At 42.4% G+C, this 16427-nt stretch overlaps 1 protein-coding gene across 1 annotated transcript in view; it reads right to left on the bottom strand.

The window, feature by feature from the left end:
• Positions 1–169: 169 nt before the first annotated feature.
• Positions 170–16427, bottom strand: part of DCAF12 (DDB1 and CUL4 associated factor 12) — a 38824-nt gene continuing 22566 nt past the window's right edge. Inside the window, exons 3-9 of the mRNA XM_058695105.1 lie at positions 14458–14664; positions 13324–13384; positions 7974–8167; positions 6934–6999; positions 5637–5799; positions 2894–3072; positions 170–2350 (exon numbers count right to left, since the gene is read on the bottom strand). Of these exons, the coding sequence (XP_058551088.1) occupies positions 2192–2350; positions 2894–3072; positions 5637–5799; positions 6934–6999; positions 7974–8167; positions 13324–13384; positions 14458–14664 (1029 nt within the window). The 3' untranslated portion in view covers positions 170–2191. The remainder of the gene's footprint in view (positions 2351–2893; positions 3073–5636; positions 5800–6933; positions 7000–7973; positions 8168–13323; positions 13385–14457; positions 14665–16427) is intronic.

The following is a 16427-nucleotide window of genomic DNA, read 5'->3' as shown; positions in this document are numbered from 1 at the left end:
AGGTCTAAGTGTTCGTGTGATTGTACTTGACTTGCCCTTAACTTTGAGGGAACTCTTGTGTTCCCCTTCTGCTCCAAGCAATCCTAGCCCCCCAAGGTAAACTTTCAACCAGTCATTTGGGGCCTTTACCCCGCTGCCTCTTGGCTATACATATTTACTCAAACCACTCTGCAACTGGAATAATATTTATTTTTTTACTTGGCAAAAAGTCAAGTGCTACATTTTTAAAAACAAAATCTCAAACAATCAAACGTATTACCCATCACAGAAGAGGGTCTGGCAACAGTACAAAACATCCTACTTAAGATCTTTTTTTTTTTTTTTAATATACAAGTTGGTTTAAAATGATAGAAGTTCTGTGAGAACTAAGAAATCTACAGCCTGTAGTTTAAGAATAGAAAAAAAATTAAGACAATTAAAAGATCTATAGTATCCAGCATTTTACTTAATTCCCTGTTTATAGCACCTATTTCTCTAGGTTAGAAGATGAGAATTCTAGAACCTGTGGTATGTGCCTTGTATAACCAAGATAGGGTGGATTTGCTGTCTCCTCCCCCACCAGCCCCCATTACCAAGGAGAAGGCACTCTTTTTTTCCATCTCCCCACTTACACCCAGAGCAGAGGGGGATAACTGGGAGAGCAATTTAGAAATGAGAGTGCAGGAATAAATAAGACTTTTCCTTTCCCCCAGGATGGGCTGTTGACAGAAGCAGAGTATGTGCTTAGAATGGAGGAGGAATTTGTGGGTGGGAACAGCTGCTATCTGCAACATGATGCGTAAAAAGCAAGGAATAACTGGACATCACGGTCAGTCAGTTGCCTGCAAGTTTCACAACCTCAGACTAAACACAGTTCAAGGGAGGAACAAATTACTAATCACATCAATGCTTTTACATGCACAATGTTGCTGGCTCTAGGCCACCACCACCACCCTGGGGCTAAGCCAACAGAGTGGGAGAGGTGGCTTCAACCCCAGCCCCACTGTAATAAGAAAATGAACATTCCACACATGAAGCACTCGCTACACACAGATAAACCCCTGCTTACCCCCACCCTCCTGGACTGAACCCAATTTAGAAAAGCAAAGCAAAACCCACAAGATTAGAAGAAAGGCAAAGGAGAAGTTTCTCCACAAAGCCAAGGGGACTGAGTATGTGAATCTTAGCAAATGTAAGGCCCTCTGCTCCAGGCCCCTGAGATACCATATCAGGTCTTGTTTGAGGGAAGGAAAAGGAAGACCGGGATAGGGATTCTCTTTACCAAGTTCTACCAATGCTTCTGCAGCCTCGAGAACTGCATCTGGAGACCCTGATGTCTTAGGGGAGTGGCCACTGGCTCAGTAGATGGGAAGATGACATGGAAATGACACAGAGAAGTGTTCTCACCTGGGGAACACAAGGTTGGGAAGACAGGTAGGGGACGGATCACCCTGGAGTCCTGGCATGAAAGTCACCAGGAAGCCTGCCATCTAACTCAAAGGGTTTTCCTGGTGGTGACTGTTTTTCTTTCTGTTTTTACTTCCTATAATCAGTGCTGTTAGACTTTAAAAAAAACAAGATAAAGACTAGTCCCAAAGCTGACTCTGTGAATAAAGTTGTTTCTTTTATAAATATTTTAATTACAAGCAATTCTTACTCCAGGTAATTTCAGTGACACACGGTATTTGCAGGCACACAAGTTCTCTTTCTCTCTCTCTCTCTCACACACTCTCTCTCACACACACACACACACACACACACACACACACACACACACACACACACAAAGACAGCCCCCAAACTTTCACAGAAAGTCTGACAGCAACCACATAATTATAAAGGAACCCTACCTCTCAAGAGTGAAGTAAGGGTGAGAATGACTATGCCAGCCTCTGCCAGAAGCCAGAGAGGGGAGAGTGTGTGTCACTTAAAGAAAAAATACAAATAAGAATTAACAATGTTTGGTTGAGAAGCCAGAAAGAAAAAAGACAGAAGAAACTCTGATTACCAAAAGCAAAAAAAGGAAAAACCAACAAAAAACACTTCAGATTTCTGTACAGAGCTTCCTGTCAAGTGCCTAAACCATAGGCAAACTCTTGTGTTCCCACTAAAATGAGGGCCTCAAACAATTGGAAGAAAATCAAAAGAAACAAGGAAACTAAGGATGGAAGTTAGTGTAAATCTCTACATTTTGGGAAAGAGTTAGTTGTCATTAACTCCAGAGCCCAGCATAGTTTCCATGGAGCCCTGAAGGGAGGGGACCTCCTGCCACAAAGAGTTTCGTTCCGGACGAGTCGTAGCAGTGGGTGTAAACAGCATTGGGGAAGAAATCAATGTCCGAAAAGTAATTCCTCCACGTTTCATCATGATTCTATGGGAAGAAAAAGAGATTGTTAGCACCTCTAGGCCATAGGGCAGAAAAGGGGATAGGAAGGGACAGGAATTCCTTCTGGTCTCCTTAAGAGGAGAGGGTCTTGCATCTAACCTGATGTCAGGAGACTGGTGCTCATGGGAACTGGAGCCTCATTTTTCCAAATGAACATTAGGGAAAAGTGAACAGGCTGAAGAACTGCTATACAAACCTAAGGTCTTCTCAGGACAGTTGGAACCAAACTCTTCAATAATAATTCAGTAGCGGCTACGGTGAGGGGGGTTCCTTCCTTCTGCTCTATTATCACCTGGGGTAATCCTAAATCAATTAGTGTGTCTTACTGGGCCTCAGTTTTCCCATTAACATGTAGACGCAGAAGCAAAATCAAGGGAAAGTGCCTTTCTCTGCTCTAAGGAGTACCTCTTACCAGTGAAAAAGTATGTGACTAGCTGGTGTTATCAGTGGGGGTGGGAGCAGATGGGTAGACTGAAGACAATTTTTCTGTCACTGTTCAGTAACCATGTCAGGCACGGTCTTACTCACCAGCCAGCCCTTGCCAGTGGTTAGTTTCAAATTCTCCCCTGCTAGTCTGGGCTTAGACCCATAACAAGCTGAGAGCCTCTCTTCCAGGAATCTCTGAGCTCGGATGTCATAGAACAGCAGGGAACCCTGCCCTGTGCCCACAGTGATGATATGCTCATAAAAGCTCACTGACCGGATCCCTGAGAGAGAAAAAAGGAAAGGGCAATGAGTAGGGAGAATACGCACTTGACAGTCTGACTACCTGAATTTCTCCAGCACTGAGTTCACATGGCACCCACATACCAGACAGTGCCTTTCCCATGGCAGGTATATCTCATGCAAAAGCCTTAGAATGCTGATGCCACACTGCCAATCCATGCACTAACAGGGACCTTCCCATAAACCTTAGGGAAGTGCCAGAGACCAAATGATGCCTAAGATCTTTTAGCCTAAGACCTTAACTGTGCCCTGAACCATCCTGCCTCCCCTAGACTTACTGTGGAGTCATCTTTCATAACTCTAAACTGTTATATGTAAACTCATAACTTCTTCACTGTGTTTCAAACCTATACTGAAACAGGGTAACCTGCATATTTATATATCATTATATTAATAAGGACTTTTTCCTATCTGACCTAAAAGCCCTATCTGACACTGCAAGAGGTCTTTATCTGGTACTGTGTCTGTGGATCAAAGAAGTGCATGGGGTACAAAGATGTCTCTTGGCACATAGGAAGTGCTTGATAGTATTTGTGGAATCAGTATTTCCTTATTAGTTATGAAAGCTACTCCTGTAACAGTAACCAAAATATCTTATTAAAGCTTTATTTTTTTAAGACTCATTTTTTAAAATTTTTTTCAACATTTTTTTTTTTTTTAACATTTATTTATTTATGAGACAGAGAGACAGAGCATGAACGGGGGAGGGTCAGAGAGAGAGGGAGACACAGAATCCGAAACAGGCTCTAGGCTCTGAGCTGTCAGCACAGAGCCCGATGCGGGGCTCGAACCCATGGACCGCGAGATCATGACCTGAGCCAAAGTCGGACGCTTAACCAACTGGGCCACCCAGGCGCCCCTCATTTTTTTAATTTTTAAAAAATGTTTATTTATTTATTTTGAGAGAGAGAGAAAGAGCAGAGAAGGGGCAGAGAGAGAGAGAGAGATGGACAGAGAGAATCCCAAGCAGGCTCCACATTCAGAGTGAAGCCTGACATGAGTCTCATGACCTAAGCCAAAATCAAGAGTCGGTCGGTCACTTAACCAACTGAGCCACCCAGGTACCCCTAAAACTTAAACACAATTTTTTTAAACTAATCTCTACACCCAACATGGGGCTTGAACCCACAACACCAAGATCAAGAGTCACATGCTCCACCCACCAAGCCAGGCGCCCCTCTTAAAGCTTTTCATTGCAGACATCATTCCAGCCAACCCTAATCACTCTTCCCCTTAAAACTCTCATTACACACATTATTCTCTCTGCACTGAAACATGAGCATCTTAACTAAAATTGAAAACAAACCCCAAACAAAAGCCACTTTTGCAATATCTGAATGAAAATAAACACTACTTGAAAGAAAGAGGCTAAACTGTAATTCTTTTTAAAATTTTTTTTTTTTCAACTTTTTTTTAATTTATTTTTGGCACAGAGAGAGACAGAGCATGAACGGGGGAGGGGCAGAGAGAGAGGGAGACACAGAATCGGAAACAGGCTCCAGGCTCTGAGCCATCAGCCCAGAGCCCGACGCGGGGCTCGAACTCACGGACCGCGAGATCGTGACCTGGCTGAAGTCGGACGCTTAACCGACTGCGCCACCCAGGCGCCCCTAAACTGTAATTCTTATTGTGCCTTTTAGGACTCCCAGGATAATGTAGCTACATTTTTGCATGAGAAGGGGAACAAAGTGAGATGAAGAAAATACACTCTGTTAACTTGAATAATCTGTATTCTAGTCCCTGGCTGTTCTTCCACCAATCCAGAAGATACTGAGCATGGAATTTAAATGCTCTGGGTCTCAGTCAGCTCATCTATAAAACAGAGTTATTAACACTAACCTTACCTTTTCCTACCTGCTTCTTACAGGGTTCTAGGTAAGATGAAATAACATGTCAGATAAAGATATACTGAAATCTTAAAGTACTGTACAAACATAATCTTTTTATTCCTTGATAAAGAAAGAGTGCTCTCAGAGAAAATATGCTATAAAAGATGGAAGGCTGAAGCTACAACTCACCCAGTGATCAGAACTAAACTATTTTCTTCAGCTTTACTGAGGTATAATTGACAAACAATACACTGTACATATTTAAAATCACAATCTGAAGTTTTAACATATGTATATACCCATGACACTATCACCACAATCAAAATAACTAATATATCCATCACCCTCAAATGTTTCCTCATGCCCTCTGTAAACTCCTCACTGTACATCATCCCTTGGCATAAAATGATTTTTACAGTTCAGATGGGGCACCAGCAAAAAACTACCATAGGGCAGAAAGTCAAGATCTATGAAGAAATAAGAAAACCACCAATATCCTGACTGTTGGTTTCCACTGAGGCTTCTGTGGCCACAAATTTGTCTGTGGTGTTTGAAGCTCTGTTGCCATCTGCGAGTATTTAAGCTCCCTCCATGTGTTACCAAACACCAGGTTCCATAAAGATCACGATTGTTGTTTGGAAATCAACACAGAAACTGAAAGTCAAAACCCATCTGCAATGCAGCTATAAGCCTCAGGGGCATACCAGGACTCTTACCACTGCCTCGCTCCCTGGAGCAAACAGACTTGACGTTGTATGATGGCTGCCGTGGATCCAAGAAGGAGACATGAGCTTGGGAGCCCACTGCATACACTGACCATTCACTACCATAGGCCAGGCACACATTCTCACGGCAATATGGCAGTTTGGTGGAGAGGAGCTGAAACAGAGAGAGGAAATGATGCACCCATGGCAATACCAGAGAGTGTACTATAGGGCACTGTTTTTAGATGCCCACCTGTGTGGGTTTCCTTCATACACAAGCCACACAAAGTCAGAGACAAAAAGACAAGCCCTGATTAAGGAAATAATGCCCTGTTCCACCCCTAAGTAAATAAGAGAAAGAGAGGGTGACTGTTAATAAGAAATAAGATCTAATACTGAAGAGGACTGAATAGGGGAAAAAAGGTTAAGCTGGAATTAAATAATCAGAAGCAGAAAAGCCTAGACCTACAGGTTATTTCCAGGGGTAACCCCAGGGCACTAAAGCCAAGGTCACATTGTGTTCTCTGCCAGGACCCTCTCTGCCACCACCCTCCTCACTACTCTTCAGATAAAGGGGCTAATTTCTGGCTATCCTCAGCCTAGGTTCCCAATTGTATGAGAGTTGTACACTACAGAAAGCACACTCATGGGCCTGGCTCAACCCTAGGGAACACCAGTCAGCCTTAACCCTTAAGTCAGTCCTCAGCAGGTGCCAACTGCATGTAAGGCACCAAGCAAGGTCAGCGGAGCTCAAAGGCTGCTTCACATGAAGGAGTCAGTAATTCCTGAAGCTCTGCTTCTTCTTGAGGACGAGTCTATCACAGAAGTAATAGGCAGCAAAGGCCTCTGGGACAAGAAGAGGGCAAATAACCCACAGACAGGTTTGACTTTATGCAAAAGTTCCTTGTAAAGATTGTAAATCTTCTCATTACCTATTATTTCAAAGATGGTTTATATTAGTTTAATTAATTTTCAGTTGCCAGTGATTCCTAACTTTTAGGTTTTCCTGCCCTTATGACATGCCAAATGGCCAATAATCCATAACCAAATACTTAAATGCCTTGTGGATTGGAGGACTGCTAGTTAAAGGAGTCTTTCAGTAAGTCCTTGCAATGTGAAAGAATCACCACCTCTGATCTCTTTAAAAGACTTAAAAGAGGCACATCAGACTCAGAATTCCATGCACTGTGCAATAACATGGCCAGACCCTTGGAAAACTGATGCTTTATACAGAATGAAAAGGCTTAGGGAGAGTTTTTAACCAAAAAGTAAATTTTTAGGTAAAACCACTAAGTCATGTTCATCACACCTTAGACAGTGTATTTTCAGCCTTCCAGAGATGAAAGTAACCATCCAGAGACACTGCTCCCAATTCCTACAAGAGCAATGAAAAAAATAGGTTATATTTCAATCTGTAGCAACTAATATACAATAGTAATAAGCAGGGGAAGACCCTGAAGGTTGGGGTCCTCCCATTGTTCATTCTTATTCCATGAGGATTCCAGCTGGGGGGGCCAGGGATTGTTAATTGTTAGTCCATCATCTCACTCTATGGCATGCAGCTGGATAGAATATTAAATCAAGGCTGCTTCTTGGCAGAACTCAAGAAGCCAGCCAGGTTCTAGCAGTAATATAAATACCTATGGTTCAGAAAGTTCCTACAATGTAATCATTCCCATGACATCTCGTTGGATAGTTATAGCAGAGCACACACATGAAGGACAGTTTCATAAATCTCAGTGTGAAAGCTTCTATGATTGGAGGATCTAAATCTACCTCTAAGCCATAACTATGGACAGGAGATAGGAGGCTAAGGGAACTATCTTTCAAATGTGGCCTGATTCAGATTTGGGGAGCTTTTCTCCTCTTCTGGCTCTGAGTCTCCACCCTAACATTCAATACCGCCAGTTTCAGATCTGACTCAATGATTAGGTAAGACCTGCTGGGAGTGTTGATAAGAGGCAGTGAAGAATGAAAAGAACCTGAATACCAAAGACAAAAAAAGTGATCATTTTCAGAGGCACATATGAAAATCACACCCAAAATAGAGCACTTGCAAAGGCATGTGCAAATGAGAGACAGTCAAATCAGAGTGGCCCTGGGGAAACTCTGAGAGGCTGACCTACAAATACGGACCATCCAGAGAAATACTGCAGAGCTCAATGCAAGGGATGGGTTTATAATCTCAGAATTTCTCACCAGCGTCCCTCAGCCTTCAATTCTCCATAGGCTCAGAACTAAGCTATGTTACAAGGACTGACTTGGAAAGAGAAGGGAAGTGAATCTTACAAGATTTAAGCCAAGAAGCTGAAGCAAGAGGAATAGCCTTCCTCTTTGGCAAGGTCATACCTTATTCTTGTTGTTAAAGGCCAGAGCCCGGACCTTGCAGTTGTCAGGATTTGTGTCCTCCTTGGGAATGTCCTTTAAGGCCTTGTGAGTGATGTGAGCATACACAGGGACCCGTGACACATTGTGCCTTGCATCACTTTTGGTCAACACATCGTCTGTCACCTCCCATAGTCCCATAGAGCCATCACGTGAGCCTACAGAGCAAGGAAACCACAGATGTCAGACATACTCAAATCTCTATGGGACAGTCCTACAGAAACCAAGATGGGCTTTCTTAGTCTAGCTTTCTGGGCATCATCCTCATATGTGCTGAAGCTTGGTCAGGTGGCCCACCACAAAACAGAACAGCATACATTTTAATAGTTACATCAAAAGGATGATTCAACTAAGGTATAGGAGATACAATATAACCTTTAACCATTGGTGATATTTTTCAAGAGAATTACAGTTTGAGAAAGCTCAGTAATTTTCCAAGCCAAATGCTTAGGTCACTTGGGCATGCACAGGTGATGTCTGCTGGGCAGTAGAGTTTGGGAACCTCCACCTTAGAGCAACAGTGCTTAATGTCTTCTGAGTCTTGTATGCCTCTGAGAGACTTAGGAATGTTAAAAACCCCTTTCTCTAGAAAACTACACAAAATACCACATTGTACATTCAATTTTAGGGAGGTTCATGAACCTCTTGAAGGCTTTCCATGGACCTATAGGGACCATAATTCCCATATTAAGAATGTTTGGGGGCACCTGGGCAGCTCAGTGGGTTAAGCATCCCACTTTGGCTCAGGTCATGATCTCACAGTTTGTGGGCTTGAGCCCCACATTGAGCCCTGTGCTTGACAGCTCAGAACCTGGAACCTGCTTCAGATTCTGTGTCTCCCTCTCTCTCTGCCTCTCCCCACCCTCTCAAAAATAAACTTAAAAAAAAACAAAAACCAAAAACCTTTAAAAAAAGAATGCAGGTTCGAGGCACCTGGCTGTCTCAGTCAGTAGAGCATGCTACTAACTCTTGACTCATGTTGGGTGTGGAGATGACTTAAAAAAAAAAAAAAAAAAAAAGGATGAGCATTCTACAGAAAATGAATACTTAAAAACATAGTTTTCCTTAGCAAACAGTAATGAAGCACTTAAAAAACTAAAAACACTATTCTTTGAACTGAGCCCTGAATACATTGCTGGTGGCTAGCTTAAATGGGACCATCTTTCTGGAGGACAACTGAGCATCTGCAGCAAAAACCAGAAAGTGTGTGTTCCCATCTAGGAATAATGCACTATCATAAGACACACACAAAAAGATGTTTATTCAGAACAATCTGTATGTCCTATAAGAATAAGGCTATGTTATAGTCATAAAATAGAAAATCAAGAACCATTAAAAAAAATCCTGTTTTGGGGTGCCTGGGTGGCTCAGTCGGTTAAGCGTTCAACTTCGGCTCAGGTCATGTGATCTCGAGGTCTATGAGTTCGAGCCCCGCGTCAGGCTCTGTGCTAACAGCTCAGAGCCTGGAGCCTGCTTCGGATTCTGTGTCTCCCTCTCTCTCTGCCCCTCCCCTGCTCTAAGAAATATTAAAAAAAAAAAATCCCGTCTTAGGGGTGCCTGGGTGGCTCAGTTGTTGAGCGTCCACTCTTGATTCTGGCTCAGTTCATGATTTACAGCTTATGAGTTCAAGCCCCAAACTGAGTTCTACACTGATAGTGCAGAGCCTGCTTGGGATTCTCTCTCTGCTTCTCTGCTGCCTGCATGCACACGAGCACATTCACTCTTTCTCAAAATAAATAAATTTCAAAAAAAAATCATGTTTTAAAATTCCTTTCCAGTAAAGTTATTTGCCAACTCTCCTTTAGACTAGAAGATATCCTTCCCATATTGCAAATCTCACGAATGTTTCATAGTAAAAATTATCTAACATGAGAGAAATACCATCCAGTTTGTGTGCATCTTTTCTTTTAAAGATTTTATTTTCAAGTAATCTCTACACCCAACACAGGGCCCAAACCTACAACCTCGACATCAAGAGTCACATGCTTTACAGACTGAGCCAGCCAGATGCCACCAATTTGTTTGCATCATAACGCTTATGGACAGGGATTCAAAGCAGAGGTTTTATTACATATGAAATCTAGAAAAGGCCAGAAGAACTATGCATGGTTTATAATGCAAATTAAAAAATAAATCTGTACAAGTTTTGGGGTGCCTGAGTGGCTCAGTCGGTTAAGTGTCTGACTTCAGCTCAGGTCATGATCTCGCAGTTTGTGAGTTCGAGCCCTGTGTCAGGCTCTGTGCTAACAGCTCAGAGCCTGGGGCCTGCTTTAGATTCTGTGTCTCCCTCTCTCTCTGCCCTTCCCATGCTCATGCTCTGTCTCTTAATAATAAATAAACATTAAAAAAAAAAAAACTATACAAGTTTTATTATGAAAAATTCAAGCATACTGAAATGTTGACAGAATTTTACAATGAACTGTTCAATTACACCTATATTCTATCAACATTTTATTATACTTGGTAGGTACATCTATCCATATATTCATCATTCATCCATTTTAACCAACTAAAAATATGTACTGAAAAATGACTATTATTTTAATATTATATTTCAAAATATTAATAGTAGTTATCTCTGGGTAGAGATATTGAGGGTAGTTCGTATTTCCTTTTTTGTTTATCTATATTTTAAAAATTTCTTATGATTAACACCTATTACTTTTAAAATAAAGAAAATTATTTAAAGAACTAGTTGGGCAGCATCATGAAGATTGGATTGGAGAAGACAAGTACAGAAGCAGAGAGAAAATATGGAAGGATATTAGGGGTAATTCAAGATATAGATGATGAGCACTCTAGCATAGAAAAGAAATTGTAGGGGCGCCTGGGTGGCTCAGTCGGTTAAGCGGCCGACTTCGGCTCAGGTCATGATCTCACGGTCCTTGAGTTCGAGGCCCACGTCGGGCTCTGTGCTGACAGCTCAGAGCCTGGAGCCTGTTTCAGATTCTGTGTCTCCCTCTCTCTGACCCTCCCCTGTTCATGCTCTGTCTCTCCCTATCTCAAAAATAAATAAAACGTTGAAAAAAAAAAAAAAAAAAAAAGAAATTGTATATAAGAGTTTTTTTTTTTTTAAGTATAGGTGACATACAATGTTTATAAGACATACTTTAAAAAGCAGTATAAACATGGCTTGGTAATCTAAGGAGACTGAAGACCCTAAAAGGAGTTTTAGTTTTCTGGCTGTGCACCTTTGTGTGGAAGGTGGGAGCATTCACAAATATATGTCCTAGGAGAGGAGGGGATCTTGGAAGAAAGATGGTGAGTATGAATGTGCTGAGTCTGAGGTGGAATGTTCAGGGGTTGATATTCATCATCAAGCTGAACGTTAACAATGGTTAACAAGTATTGGGCATTTTTTTTTTTTTTTCTTTCAACGTTTTTTATTTATTTTTGGGACAGAGACAGAGCATGAACGGGGGAGGGGCAGAGAGAGAGGGAGACACAGAATCGGAAACAGGCTCCAGGCTCCGAGCCATCGGCCCAGAGCCTGACGCGGGGCTCGAACGGACGGACCGCGAGATCGTGACCTGGCTGAAGTCGGACGCTTAACCGACTGCGCCACCCAGGCGCCCCAGTATTGGGCATTTTTAATACAGCAGCAACTATGTATTACTTCATTTAATCCTACCAATGACCTTTTTATAAAAACGTTTATTTTAGAGAGAGAGAGACAAAGAGAGTGTCAGTGGGGGAAGTGCAGAGAGAGACAGGGAGACAGAATCCCAAGCAGGGTTCAAGTTGCCCATGTAGAGCGTGACACAGGGCTTGAACCCACAAACCGTGAGATCACGACCTGAGCCAAAATCAAGAGTCAGGTGCTTAACCAACTGAGCCACCGAGGTGCCCTCAGAGCCCATGTTCTTAAAACCTGCTATACTGTTCAGAAAATGTAGACTTGGGAGTTAGCAGCTTGAAAACATAGGATGTTGGCAGGGTATCTCAAGGAGAGATGAGAGGCTCCCAAAGCAAAGCCAAGTCCTGGCTCCCAACAACATTTAGTGCAGGTTACTGTCATACAGGCAATCCCTGTTATAAAGATGACAGGACTCGGCCTCTGCCTTCAAACAGCTCTCATTCCCCAGGGAGGCAAATGACAGGGAATTCAAAAGCTTCTGAACCACTCCTGGGTAATTCTGACCTGTAACTATGTTTCTTCATTAGATTTATCTTCCTTCTTGGCTGCTTTCTATTGCCTTGCGAAGAATTGAAAGAGGAAATATTTATGTTCCCTGAGCTTTGTTAGTAGCAGTTCTAAGCATGGGCTTTGAAATCAGACCTGGATTCAGATCCTGAGTCCATCTGTCACTATTCATGTGGCCTTTGGCAAGTTATAATAAACTCTCAGAATATAAAGTTTCTCATTTGTGAAATGAGGCTAATAATGCAAACCTTTTAGTATTATTCTGAGAATTATAAGAAATAACAGATATGAGGTACTTAATTTAGCAACCATTATGATTATTTTTATTTGGGAATCTAGAACTGGGGATTGGATTTTTACATATGGGTACCCAGCAAAACTGTAGCACTCTCAGCCTACTTTGTAGGCTGCTGTGGGTATCCAGAAAGCATTTGTGTATCTCTTTATTATCTTCTCTACACTAATTTCCCTGTGTTTTTTTCTGACTTCTACCCCTGGGAAAGAAATTCCCCCAATTCATTTTTTTTTTTTCATTTTTTTTTTAATGTTTACTTATTTTTGAGAGAGAGAAAGAGCGTGAACGGGGGAGGGTCAGAGAGAGGTAGACATAGAATCTGAAGCAGGCTCCAGGCTCCGAGCTGTCAGCACAGAGCCCAACGCGGGGCTCAAACTCACGGAGTGTGAGATCATGACCTGAGCCGAAGTCGGATGCCTAACCGACTGAGCCACCCAGGTGCCCCAAGAAATTCCCCCAATTCTATACAACTTTTATCAATAAGAAGCACTTTATATAGTTGTACAGAAAATAATTGCTCTTAATACTTCACATCAACTTTTCCAAAAATTTTCACAACCATTGTCACAATGAAGTACCCCAGAAAAGTTGAGGCTAACATGCCATCACACATACTTTTGGGGAACAAAGCAGAATAATAAATGAAGAATGCCAGCAAAACTCCACTTTCCAGATCAGGAATATACAGGGGAAATGACTTATTCAAGGACACATGATAAGTAAGAGAAAGAGCCAATATTGGAAATAAGATCTCCTGGCCCCTGGCTGATGGTCTGTTTACTGGGCTATTTTCAATCGCACTACTACCCCTTTTCAATTTCTAGCCTCCCTCCCTCCCTGCCACACAAAAACTCCATACAAAAGGGTAGTTTTACCAGATACCGCCATAGTATCACTGATCCATGCAATGGAAAAGATCCAATCCTTGTGTCCATCCTTGGAGAGGAAGAAGTGACAGACAGGTACAGAGAGAGAGGGGAAAAAAATAAATTAGTAAAATAAGGATTACAATGTATACTCTTGAAAAGCATACAGTCTGACTGAAAATATCTTTGTAAAACTGATAAAGTGATCTCTGATGATCTTAACCCATAGGGCAGGATCCCACAATTTTTAACTTCTGTCTTGAGGAGCTCAAAGCTGGAATAAAACCGGCATTCCCATGGGCAATGAACATGTCTGGTGGACACACCGCTCTGGCCTGCCACCTCTGGATGTCTTATTTGGGGCTCCTACACATAATCACCTACCTTTTCTCTAATTTCATCCTACCACTCTCCTCTTGTACCTTCCTGGTACAAGAGCTATAACTGACCTCTTTGCTGTTCCTTCTGTCTGGAACTCTCTTCCTCCAGACATCAACATGACTTGTACTCTCATTTCCTTTATGTCTCCCTGCTAAATGTCATTCTTATCAATGAGGACTTCTCTGACCATCCTCTGAAATAGCATTCTCCAACTCTCTCTATCCCCTTAATCTGCCTTTACACTTCTCCATGGCACTTATCACACTCCGACATACTGCTGGTAAATATTTATTGGTTTATATGTCTCCCTCCACTAGAAGACAGGCTTCACGAGGTGTGGGGCTTTATCTGTTTTGTTCATTGCATGTCCCCAGTGTCCAAAACAATGATTGGACATAGAAAGCTCAATAAACAGTTGTTGCTGAATGAATGACTTAATAAACTTTGTTCTCTGACTATGGGCAGTGGGAGATATGTAGACATTGTGGATTCAGACACAAATCCACTGGTGCTGGACCCTGAGGTGTGTTGCCCACTGCTTTATTGAACAACACTCTCAATATACCAGATACTCTCTATGGGGAATTCAGTCCTCATTCAGATATTTCTACCCTCTCACCCCACCCCCATGCCCCTGGAGTTAGCAGAAATCTAGGGGAAACTATTCCTTCCCAGGGGGCATGTGGGAGGAGGGTCCATGTTACCTAGCAGGCTCTGTTTAAAAACAGGCTACCTCTAACTACAATTACTGGGGAAACTTACATCACCCACACACACAGGATCTAGCGTAGGCAGCCGGTAAATGGCAAGACTGTTGGGGTTGTCTCCTCCAGTGGCTAACAGAGTTCTGGAGGGATTCAGCTCAATGGCATGGATACCACAGCCCTGCTGGGTCACACCTCCAGGGTCCCGGTCCTTCAGAATGGGAATCTTGGTGATCTGGCTTGTCTGCACATCCACTACAAATAGCTACAAGAAAAGGGATAAAGAAGGTGACACAGTTTCTCTTTAATATGGATAACCCTGGGTACAAACATCCATTCATTCAATTATCCATCAAACTTTAATTAATCTCTACTACATGTTAGACCCTAGAAATTGTTAAAGGCATAGTCAGGGTTATTAGTCAAATGAAATATGAAAATAAGGAAATATAACAGAGACAGGTATAATACACTGCATGAACACAGATTAACAAGCAGTAAACTCTGTCTGGGATTCAAAGACAGCTTCAGGGGTGCCTGGGTTGGCTCAGTCAGTTAAGCATCTGACTCTTGATTTCACCGTTCCTGAGATCAAGCCCCAGTCCCAAGCTTGCGATTCTTTTCTCTTTTCCTCCTCTTTCCCTCTCTTTTTGCTCTGCTCCCGCTCCCCCACTCTCAAAATAAATAAATAAATAAACTTAAAAAAAAAAAAAAAAGGGCAGCTTCAAAGAGGACTTTCATTAGACTATGGACCTAAAGAACCCAACTAAAGGTTTTCTACCATTCTGGACTTATTTTATATATCTAATTCTTATCTACCCATGCAGAGAAACTTGTAAACAATTCCCAGAACCCATCATCATAACCACTATTAACTGTGTTATAAATGTTAGGTTTGCTGGAGTGACCTGAGACATATGACAAGGTAAGAGTTATTATCTCACTGCTTTTCTCTAAGCCCGTACACCATTCACATGCCCCATGCCTTTGTTCATGCTGCTGCTTCTGCCTGAAATGCTCTTCTCCACCTCTTTTCCAAACTAACCTCTTGCCACTCGGCAAGATTTAACTCAGAGAAATGTTTTACAGAAAAGATCAGTCTCAGAGAAAGAACAATCCCAAGTCTTTTAATAAACTCTTTATAGAATTAAATGATTCACTCTTTCACTCAGTTGTTCAGGACCACCTAAAATACCAAGTACTGTTCTAGGAGCTAGCAATGTGTCTATGCACGAGAGAGAAATAATCTCTAATGTCATACACCTTAGTGTAGGAAGTCAGCTTAAAATCCTCTCAGCAGCTCTTGTGATGAAGCCAAATCACGTCAAATCTTTGTATAAAGTAACCTACTGCTTGTGCCAGAAGAAGGTCTAGGAAAGGAGAAACTAGACAGGCCTTAAATTTAAATATAAGGGAAGGAGTACCTGGAATAAGAGTGCCAGGGAGAGAGGTGCCTGGATGGCTTGGTACTTAAGCGTCCAACTTTTTTTTTTTTTTTTTTTAATTTAAAACCCAGGTGAGCAAACACCACCGTAATGCCCTCAGCAGCAGAGAAAAGGGAAAATCCTGGCTGGTGAGTATGCCAGACGCTGTGCTGGGGGCTTCCAGTTACTTAAAAGTCCCCCTGGGGGACATCTGGCCATGTCCAGGGACATCTGTGGTTGCCACACCTGGGGTCGGTGGGGCTGGGGAGGCTGCTGACGCCCCACAGTGCTCGGGACACACCGATGTGGGCAGTGCTGAGGGGCAGAGACTGCTGTAAAGATGAGCAGACCAGAACTCTCTGATGGTCCCATTTTACAGATAAGGAACCTGAGTGTTAGCTCCCAGCTACTGAGAGGCAGGTGGCGCCTCTTTGCAAGAATCAACAGTAGCAGAGCAAATAAGGCAGCCTTTAACCTTCTGGTACCCAACCTTCTGACCTCACCTCACAAATAAGAGGTGAATGTGAAATCTGACAGAATCAGGACTGCATGTACTACACGATGTCCCCACTTGCTTCCTTCCAACAATTCATAGGGATGTCTT

The sequence above is a fragment of the Neofelis nebulosa genome, chromosome 12 (genome assembly GCF_028018385.1).
Source record: "Neofelis nebulosa isolate mNeoNeb1 chromosome 12, mNeoNeb1.pri, whole genome shotgun sequence".
NCBI classification, from domain to species: domain Eukaryota; kingdom Metazoa; phylum Chordata; class Mammalia; order Carnivora; family Felidae; genus Neofelis; species Neofelis nebulosa.
Note: the sequence above shows the minus strand (reverse complement) of the source record. Positions and strands in the feature narration are given on the sequence as shown.